Source organism: Spermophilus citellus, assembly GCF_964194105.1.
Source record: "Spermophilus citellus genome assembly, chromosome: 13".
Classification (NCBI taxonomy): Eukaryota; Metazoa; Chordata; class Mammalia; order Rodentia; family Sciuridae; genus Spermophilus; species Spermophilus citellus.
The window spans coordinates 9,742,107-9,751,980 of record NC_138193.1 but is presented as its reverse complement, the minus strand read 5'-3'; the positions used below and the strand labels follow the sequence as shown (position 1 = coordinate 9,751,980).

The window sequence follows — 9,874 nt, the reverse complement described above, 5'->3', positions numbered from 1 at the left end:
CCTTGTGTGTGTCGTAGAAGACAGAAACAAGGACCTGGTAGGAAGCCCGAGGGAAAGGCTCGTGGCAGGAGGAGAAAAGCCAGGCCTGTGAGGGCAAATTAGTCTTATGGAGCTGGAAGTTCTGGAAGGATAATACTCGGGTGATTCTTGGGTCCAGGGTGGGGTTTCAGCTCATTATCTGTTGAAGGCTGTAGAAAGGGATCCTAGGCAGCAGAGCTGGGAGGCTTGTTTTGGTCTTGTGAATTTATGACATTAACTACTTTAATGGGGGGAGGTCCCATCCGAAATTCAGGTTTGATCAAGTTCATGGCCAGATAGCTCTAGAGAGAAGAGACAGTGGAGTTAGCCTGAAGTGGCAACCCAAGGGCATCTTTTGCAGAGTCTTCCCAAGAGCAACTAGTGCCTTTGTCCCTGTCCCTGTGGTAGCCACTCACCGGAGCTGCATAGATGAATTTGAACAGCATGAATACTGCTATTGATAGGAACACGAGGCCTACAATTCTGAATCGGTAGCGTTTCCAGCAAGCGAGGCAGAAGTTTTTAATAGGTGATCTCATCCACATTAAAGGACCACCAGCACGTCTGTCCAGGATAGGGAGAAGCCCAAGAACAGAGGGCAAGGATGCAGAACCAAGAGGGGGTGTCCCCCACGCCCAAATCCCTTCTCCTCATTTTAACTGAGCTGTGGTAAGGAAGAAGCCACCCCTCCCCAGGTGGAGGCTCCTGTTCACTACCTCCTAGAACCAAGAAAACAGACCAGGTGCCTGTGCCCCAGGGCCCTTACGGGGGAGGGTGGAGTGTGGGGTACTGGTTGGGCTCCGACTGGCCGCGGCCGGCTGGCCTGATGAGGGCTTCCTTCTCTGTCAGGATCTCCAGAGTCATCTTCACCTTGCCCTGGAACACCACAGGCAGGAGCCTCAAGTCATCTGGAGCAAGTGGCTTTAGCACCACATCCCAGCATCCAGAGAGGAAAAGGGATTTAGCTAAGGTCCCCCAGAGTCTGTTAGAGCCGAGTCACGGGGCAGAGCAGTCCTATTTAATTGACACCTTCCCCCACTCCTACCGACATGCGCCACTTGTCCTCGTTGTAGACCTGGCAAGGCCACCATCCTGTTACAACCTTCTTCTTAAAGAGGGAGAAGTGCTTGTATTGGGGGCTTGTATTGTCCATCATCTTGAGTGTACAATAGTGGGCATGCTGAGCTGGGAAGGGCATGTCAGACAAATCCAGCTCCAGGACCCCTGAGACCAGAGAAATGCCATCAGCAAGGAGGAGCTCCCTGACCTGTGGTCACATACCCTATGCCAGGACCTCACCTAGGAAGTCATCAGCAGAGAAGATGTCATTGTCCCAGACCTGAATGATTAGCCGGGCTGGGTACTTCATCAATGTGGGGTCCAGGCTCCATATGTAATCCTAGAAGATGGCAGAAGAGTATGTCCCCCAGCCTGCCTCCTTGGCATTTCCCTTAGAAACCTTACTAGCCCATACCCTGCAATGATGGACTATCAAGGAAGAGCCTCCATTTGAGGATGTACCCCTGTCATAACTTAGTGTCTGGGGAGGGGACGAGGAGCTCCTGGACCCTGGGGCTGCCCCCGCTTCTCCCACTCCCAGGCCTGTTACCTTCTGGCTCTGGATGCACACACCCTCAGCTGCCAGGTAGTCCATGGGAAAGATGAACCTCCAGTTGAAGTTGCCCTCCCCAGTCAAGGAGTGGTAATGGATGTCTGTCTTCTGCATGTCCTTCTCTAGCCCGAATAGCCACCTGGGGTCAGAGCCCTTTCACTTGGGGTTCATATGTATGGTTCCCCATTCCCTCCAGGTGAGGTAGTGAAGTGTCCCCCTCAAGATTAGGAAGCCCAGGCAGGTTCAGTACTGGAGACTGGAAGCCTCTTTCTTCCCCTCACCCTTTGATGTAGATGTCACTCATCCTTTCTCTACTGAAGGTCTCATGCACCAGGTCCACTTGAGCAGTTTTCCAGATAATGCAGCGCAGCTCATACCTGCAGCCACCGTGCTCTGAAGCTTTGCTGAGAAATAGCTCCCCAGCCCCAGCCCTGGAGGAAGGAAAGGCCTGGAGACCGCCCTCCATGTTCTGGCTGAATTGGAGGAACTGAGGTAGAAAGCTCCAGTAGAGCTTCCTCTGTTCCCAACAGAGAAGAGCTCCTCCCCCTCAGCATTGGAGGACAGTGGTGCCCTGCACCCTTGGGGACCCTTGGGGCTAAACCGCAGTGCAGTAGGGACGGGGCTGTCACTCACCGTTTAGGCTTCCTGGGACTGATGTCCACTTGAGGCCCAGGAGCCCCCAGCTTCTTGGGGAAGATGTCCACCCATATTTGCAACTTTCCCTAGAGCCAGGGTGGATTCTCTGGTTTGGGACTGCTGGCCTCTGCTCTCAGGTCTGATGAGGCACTGTTCCCACCACAGGGGGTTGGGGCATAGAAGTTCCTATGGGGTGGCAGGTGGCCATCCTCCAGTTTTTATTTTTTTCCTTTGTTTTGGCTGGGGAAGTCTGCAGTGTGGTGGGGTATGGTGTCTCTGAGACTGATGACGTGGCCCAGGATTCCACTTAGGACAGATCCTGAGGTTTAAAACCACTCAACAGAGCGTGCTGGGTGACCTGAGGACAGGCTCCATAAGGGAGTTGAGCCTTCACTTTTTTAAGCAGCACAGTAAGAGTAAACTGGGTGCTCGATCCAGTCATTTTGTTTCAAGACCACAGCCTAAGACATTAATGCCCAGAGCCCACAAATGCCCACAAAGCCCAGAGGTTTCAGGAAAATGGTAAGGGATGAAAATGGTAAGAAAGTCAAAGGGCAGCAAGCCAGCCTTGGAAAAGGAGTAATTATGATCTGTCCTCCAAACCACCTGACCTGATTTTGTTCTTTGGAAGTTGACCCAGTTGACAAAACAGGTTTAATGAGAATGGTTATAAAAAATGATCAGCAAGGACTTTATGTAGAATGTAGCCTCAGTTTGAGAGATTTGGAGAATTAGCTGAGCCATTTTGGTAGCTGGAAGGTAAGGATAATTAAGATGCCCTTGGGGATCTGTGTCCCTCTGTTTGGGGTTCCTTGCCATGGAGTAAGCAGCCTACAATTAATCAGAATCAGGGTTGTAATGTCTACACTGTCTGATGTGAGGTGTCTCCTCCCCACCCCTCTGGAGAGACTAGGCCACGGGGGCGGTGGCTGGTAGGGCTCCCTAGCACTTTTCACTGCTGTGTGGCCTCCATTTCTTGTAGATAACTTTCCAGCTCTGAAATTCTCTAAGTGTCATCACTCAAACTTCTCCACTGTGATGTGCAAAACATGCTTGTCTCCTGTGCATGTACATATCCAAATGTCATGTTCTTCTCCTCGGTGGGCTCTGTCCTGGGTGGGTGGGCACCCCTATCTCCTGGTCCAACTCGCCCTCAGGAAGTGGGAGTGGCCCCTCCAGGCTCATACCTGGTCGATGCTTGGCTGGCTCTTACTGTATAGCGTGCGTGTCTCCACATGCTCAGGTACCAGGCCCAGGGTATTCAGGATGTGCAGTGCAAGGCGTTCCTTGTTGGGTCCCAAACCAGGAACAGTAAGGGGTTCGGGCTCTGGAGTGGAGGGAGGGGATCATGGGGTCATTCATCCTCCTATCTCCTAGGCACCCTCATACCAGCCTGGTGGGGGCCAGGATTGCATGTGGAGAGGGTGGGCTGCCCTCCCTGATGGCTCCTTGTCCTCCCCTGTCTCCCTTCCATCTTCAGCCCTTGAATTCTGGAGCCTCTCTGCTTTGAGGGGCCTGTGTCTGTGCTTTCTGGTGGTGTGCTGAACTTCTCACCAAAGGTTTTCAGGTTGATTTCTTCCCCATTGTATAAAACAGAGTCTTCCTCTGGGTTGAACACAGGCGGAGGCTGCCCTTTCCCCTTGGTGTAGCGCTCTAGGAGGTAGCTTGGGCGGATCTGGTCTCGCCAAATAAAGGGCCCTGACCTGAGTGGTTATGTGAGCAATGAGTGGGGAGGTGGTCCTGGGTCCTCCCTCTTCCCCAGCCTGTTGCTTTGAGCTGCAGGAAGCCCAGGGATAGAAATATGGATGGAGACAGGGCAGGTCTAGCCCTGGTTCCCAGCCCCTCTCTAGGGAGCTGTGGTCTCAGTCCCCTGTCCCCATCCCCTGGTCAGGCCCATTCTCACACAAAGTAGGATTTGGCAAGCCCACAACAAGCTCCAAAACCAGACAGGAGTCGGTTTTCTAAGTCGATGATCGTGGTTCCGATCTCATCATCAGCTGAGAACATGTCAAAGTCAAACAGCTGAATGTGCAGGTCCTTCTCCAGAGGGATGTTACAGGTCAGCTCAAACACCCTGGAGGCGGGGACATCAGAGACTGCAGAGGCTGTGGTCTGTGCACTCAATATACCCCATGGGCCCCTTCTCCATCCCTTTACTCATTCATGGTTCACCATGACGGAGAGCAGAGCCGGGATAGTCTGCTAATAGCCATACCCTGGACATAGCTGGAAATAAATTCTGTGAGGCCTGAGCTCCCTTCCCAGGCAGAGTGTGAGAGAGGGCAAAGCTGCCTGGCCCGCATCTACCTTCTCTACCTGTTAAGCACCTAAAGCGTGTAAGGCCCTCAGAGGGAACTTGGTGGCTGGGAAGGAAGGCAAGAGTGTCTGCTGGCATCAAGCCCAGCATGGCAGAGAGCGGGTGGAGAGGAGGGGTTGGTGGATGGGGCAGCTCACGTGCCAAAGATGGGATCCACAGTGTTGGGCTGATACAAGTCCCGGTTGCCAAGCTTTGTCTTCCCCAGTTTCAGGATCACATAAGGGTCACACTGGGGGTCAGATATAAGCAGGGGAAGGATAGCAAATGGGGAGTCAGTTCAGGTTGGTTAGAGAGAGTGGGTGTGGGGCAGCAATGAGCCCCCAGTAGGAAGCTGGCAGACAGTATCAGCAGCCCAAGGAGCTCCAGAGCTCTAGGGGCTAGGGCCTGGCAGCCCCATGGAACCATGGTCATTGACTTAGAAAACTGACTCTTGTCTGGTTTTGGAGCTGGTTTGGCAGTAACAGGAGGGCTGTGCTGGGTGGGGGCTGTGCCTTACCAGTCCATTGAAGTCCTGGGGCTGTAGGTTAATGGCGCGCACCACGTACACCCGCACCAAACACTGCTGCGGGAAGTCGTCTCTCTCAGGCAAAACCGGGAACTGACGGGGAGGCTCTGGGGCTTCTGGGTTCTCAGGAAAGGGGTAGATGCGGAAAAGGCCCTGGGGGAAGGGAAGGTATTGGGGGCCTAGCCTGGCAGTGCTGGCCCAGTCCCCCAAGGAGTGATTTCAGTCCAAGTTTAGCAGAGAGAGGGCTGAGCTGGGGGTGGCAGGGACGGAGGCTGTGGGAACACAGAGGCAGGGGTAGCTAAGGTCTTCAGCAGGGGCCACTGTGTTTGGGGGGTGCTGGGCAAAGGAACCACAATCCTTAGGTGCATTCCCAGCTCCTGGTGATGTCAACATTCATTCCACACCCTCTGTCCCTTCAGCTTTGAATTGTTCTCTGAGGCTCTGTGGCCTTGGGAGAGCAGCATAGGCCAGAGCTGGGTATAAGAAGACCCTTGCTCTCCCCTTTTAGGTCAGGCCTCTCTGAGTCTCTGTGGAGGCTAATCTTCTGATCTTCCACTCCCAGGGCCCACCTGCCTTGTCCTCTCAATAAGCACACAGAGCCAGGGCTTTCCTTATTCTTCTAGGGACAGAAAGAACACAAGAAAACAGGAAAGACAAGTTGGGAAAGGAAGATGCCCACCTTGAACTCTCCTACCACAGGGCTGTCTGCTTTGGGCTTCTCCTGGTAGAGCCGGAAGGTCTGGCAGAAGTCCTGCAGGCCTTGGAAGTCTGGCACGGCCTCCAGCTCACAATCAAACACCTGCATAGTTGGGGACCATTCCTGGCATCAGGAGATGGAAAGACCACCAGCTCCCAGGACTTTCCCAAAGGATCTGCTCAGATGACCCAGGGTGGCAGGTGGAGGTGCCCCCAGGAGAAACTTCCCCACTGGTGGGTCCCCTGGGAAACAAGCTAGGTCTGCTGCCCTTCCCTGGGGGAGATTTTATTGCACCTCTTTCTAGGATTCTCCAAACCTTTATGGTGTGGTAGTCTTTGTATTTGTACTTCGGGGTCTTTTCATAGTCACCGGTGGCCCAGAAGAACTTGCTCCACCAGTCCACCTCATGCTCATACTCGTCCTGGCGGGGAGAGGGTTGTGTGGCCTCAGCAGGGGAGCCCCCCAGCTCCTAGAGTGACTGGGGACGATTCTTACTCCCTGCAGCTGGGCCTACTTCACCTCAGCTTTGCTGGACTTGAACCAAAACTTTTCGCAGAAGAACCACAGGAACTGAAAAGCAAGAGGGTGAGCAAGGGGAGGCCAGCGCTCGGAGCATGCTCATTGGCTCTGACTTTGGAGAGCCGAGGGGTCGAGGCTGGGACTCAGCTCCCTGGCTCCCCACCTCCCCCAGCACCCGACAGAGTTGAGACGTAGGACGGGGGCCATTCGGAGGGAGGCCTGGTTCTGAGGCGTCATCACCCAGTGCAACTGACTGGGCTCACCCCACCCCACACTGTGGCATCGGGATCTGCTAGTGATGGGCTGTCCCGGACTCCTGTGCATCTGAGTGTGACAGGGCTGCACACATTGGAATCACGTGTGGGGAAGGGGCTTGGAACAAAATCCCAACAACTCTGGTGGAGCTCCTCAGGTGCCAGGGTCTTGGGTGTCTAAACCTCAGGTGATTCTCGTGCTGTCCAGGCTGAGGACCACTGCCTTAGCATTTCACTAGGCCTGCCCACATGGGGGCACAGATGCCAGGATGATTTACTCAACTGCCTCCCCAGGGTCAGGGTTAGTCCCCTAAAGGGCAGCGGAGAAGGGAGCCTCAGGCCTCCACTTACGTCGCCGCGCTGTTGCTTCTTCTCAGAGAGCGCTGTGTGGAGAGAGGGTGGTGACGGACCTCAGGAGAGGAAAGGCTGGGGAGGGACACCAGACCCCAGGAGCAGGCTCCTTCCCCACTCCCAGAGGGGGCTCCCGGAAGGGGGCATACTTGGAACCTGTCGGGGTATGTAGCTCTGAACCCAAGGGTCACAGAAATAGGGCTGGAGGATGTCGACATTGGCTCGACCCACCACCTTCTTCTGGCCAAAGTCCTGCGTGTCCACCACCTTCATCACGAGGGGCAGCGCGTAGACAGCCTCTGTAGGCATCAACTGTGAACCAAGGAGGGGTGGGAGGGTGAGGCCTCCCCCCAAGAGGAGGAATGTCCCCGCCCGCCCCAGGGCCTCTTACCACTGTGAAGAAGAGGACGGACTCAGGGAAGTTGGGGTTCTTCTGGTAGTCACTGATGGGCTTTGTGCTCAGGGACTGCTCCCCAAATTCCACCACCAGCTGGGGGTAGTGCACCTTCGTCATGTTCCGAAGGCCCCAGGCCAGAATCTGCTAGAACCAAGGAGAGCAGGGCAGGGTGGAAAGTGCCTCTGTAAGGGGGTCTTGGTCAGAGGGAGGGGCTGCCCTGGAAAGGACAGGGTGGCAGGGTGAGTGCAGGGCTAGGGAATGGGGCTGTGTGGAGAAACCAGTCTGCAGGCTCCCAAAGTCTCCATGTCCTGTGAGGGACTGGGCTTGTTCTCAAGGCCTGGTCACTGTCCTCCTAGCCACAAGGTAGTTGCCCCCAGCCACTGACTGTCTTCCACTGACCTCAGGGCCCTAGACATTGCCCTCCCACATTTCTAGTCAGTTCTCAAGCGGGAGTTCTCAAGGCCCAGTACCTCTAGGGCTCACAGAAACAGGTGCCCAATGACTCAGGATCTCCTTATGCCACCTAGCTCACCGCTGACCTGTGTCCCAGAGGACTCCATGGCACCCTGTGATTCTCGCTCAGCTGACTGGGCACCCAAGAAATCTTCATACCCTTCTTGGTCAGAGCCTCCTTGGGTCCAGGGCAGGGGCCAAACAGGTTGCCTGATCTTGGAGAAGTCTCCAATCCCTGGGGAAACTGGCCACCCTTTGCTCTTTGCCAAATTTATGGCAGGGCAAACAAGTTACAATGTGGGGACCATCATGCTACTGCAAAGAGACATCCTGGCATTTGGAGATGGGCAGGGCTGGGCTTAAACTGTGGCTCTGTCACTTAGTTCCTATCACTGTGCATGGACTGTGTTCCCTCAGAATCTTGATTTCCTCTTCTGGAGGCTCAGATGGGAACGTTACTGCCCTGGTCTACCACCCACCAGAGACCTGCAGTAAAACCATCTAATGTTGTATCACAGCTTTTGCTCATTTCTGTCTCCCTCCATCCCCTAGGGAGTGTCATCTGGGGTCCAAGTTTTGAAATGGGTGGTCAGGAGGGTCGAGCGGAGAGCTCCAGGGTGCTGCACCTGCTCAGAGTCGTGCTCGTCCCCTCCCTGTCCCTTCCACACACACCTCAATGGCCATCTTCCTTAGTGTGGGCTGGATGCTCTTGGGCAGTGTGTAGATCCCATTCTTCCAGGGAACATTTAAGATTGGTTGATGCTTCTCTTTCAGGTTCTGGAGAGCAGATGCCGGAGGACAGAGAGGTGAGGCTGGTCCTGCTGTCCCTACACCTGGCCTGGGCAACTCAACTGAGAAGCCCAAACCCTACTGAGTCAGAACTGGGGGACAGGCTGACGTCACCTGGCCAGTTCTGTTTCCCAGGTCCCAGCCTTTGGTGAGGGGTAGAGGTGGGCTCCACTGGCTGTGGAAATTTGTGACTGGGGGGGACTGGGGCGGGACAGCCAGCCTTTGTTTCCCAGTACCTCGGTTTCCAGGATCATCTCACAGGATGCCAAGATCTGGCCCTCTTCTCCCCCCAACTCTTTTACCAAGGGGTGCCACCTCAGGGGTGGCAGGATCCAGTTTTGAAGGTTCAGGGAGACCACGGGGGGCCACATGCTTCGTCCCCACAAGACTTCCTTTCCCTGGAGGGGAGGGAAAGTCCATTAAGTGTGGAGGCCAGACCCAGCTTCTGAACTGGGCTTCCGGTGAGGATGGAGAACCACTAACATGTGCTTACGCGGTGCTCACCACACCCAGCCTCCCTGGAGCTTCCTGAAACCTCTCCTCTAAAATAACCCCCTCGACGAGCCTCTCGGGTCCTCTCCTCCGCCTGGCCCTGGCCCGTACCAAGGAGTCGCGTTGCCACAGTTCCATCACCACAAGTGGGGGGCCCTCCTTGGTGTCCTGGGGGTCCTCGTACAGTAGGAGGTGCTGGAAGATGAGGGTCTGGGCCCAGGTCGGGACTGCGGAGCTCACCAGGGCCTGGGTGCACTGGCTGTGGTGCAGGAAGACCACCCGGATGAAGGCCCCTGAGGGGTGAGGCAGGGCGGGAGTTGTCCATCTCTCCTCTGCTGGACCAGGCCAGGTGGCCACTGCCAGCTGCCCAGAAGAGTGCCTTAGTGTACGCGGCAGAGTGACGAGGCCAACACCCAGAGGCCAGAGAGATGTGGGTCCCCCCATGTGTACTTCACGCCCACCATGGGGAAGCCGGGGCTACCCAGAGATGAGGGCAGAGGCCCCTCTGGAGCGGTGCTGGGGGGGGCGCCACACACCCGCCCTGCACAGCAGCTGTGAGTGGCCCTGGGACGTGGGCGGTGAGGCCCACGGTCCTCCCTGGAGCCCTGCTATCTGCTGCCCCGAGGCTCGTGGGCAGTGCCACTGATAGGCCAGACGGGAGCACTCAGCTCCCCCTCAGGAGTCTCCCTCACTGGACTGAGGATGGCTCTTCCCATGGAGGGCCACCTCCCCACCCCGCCTCTTCTGTCCAACCGCAAGTGACCTGAGGTTCCCAAGTTCCTCTCTCCCCTTCACATCTGGTGGCCCTCTGCCAGGCAAACCCCTCTTTTTTCC

The 9,874-nt window shown here is 55.7% G+C and overlaps 1 protein-coding gene across 1 annotated transcript in view; it reads right to left on the bottom strand.

The window, feature by feature from the left end:
- Positions 1-777: 777 nt before the first annotated feature.
- Positions 778-9,874, bottom strand: part of FER1L5 (fer-1 like family member 5) — a gene marked incomplete at its 5' end in the record, with an annotated part of 52,550 nt that continues 43,453 nt past the window's right edge. The window contains 20 exons of the mRNA XM_081264562.1: positions 778-894; positions 1,064-1,242; positions 1,318-1,417; positions 1,628-1,769; positions 1,912-2,007; positions 2,264-2,352; positions 3,454-3,593; positions 3,821-3,969; positions 4,170-4,340; positions 4,721-4,812; positions 5,080-5,241; positions 5,768-5,887; positions 6,102-6,206; positions 6,305-6,355; positions 6,910-6,941; positions 7,059-7,221; positions 7,301-7,447; positions 8,432-8,536; positions 8,785-8,946; positions 9,152-9,333. Coding sequence (XP_081120688.1) covers positions 781-894; positions 1,064-1,242; positions 1,318-1,417; positions 1,628-1,769; positions 1,912-2,007; positions 2,264-2,352; positions 3,454-3,593; positions 3,821-3,969; positions 4,170-4,340; positions 4,721-4,812; positions 5,080-5,241; positions 5,768-5,887; positions 6,102-6,206; positions 6,305-6,355; positions 6,910-6,941; positions 7,059-7,221; positions 7,301-7,447; positions 8,432-8,536; positions 8,785-8,946; positions 9,152-9,333 — 2,501 coding nt within the window. The 3' untranslated portion in view covers positions 778-780. The remainder of the gene's footprint in view (positions 895-1,063; positions 1,243-1,317; positions 1,418-1,627; positions 1,770-1,911; positions 2,008-2,263; positions 2,353-3,453; positions 3,594-3,820; positions 3,970-4,169; positions 4,341-4,720; positions 4,813-5,079; positions 5,242-5,767; positions 5,888-6,101; positions 6,207-6,304; positions 6,356-6,909; positions 6,942-7,058; positions 7,222-7,300; positions 7,448-8,431; positions 8,537-8,784; positions 8,947-9,151; positions 9,334-9,874) is intronic.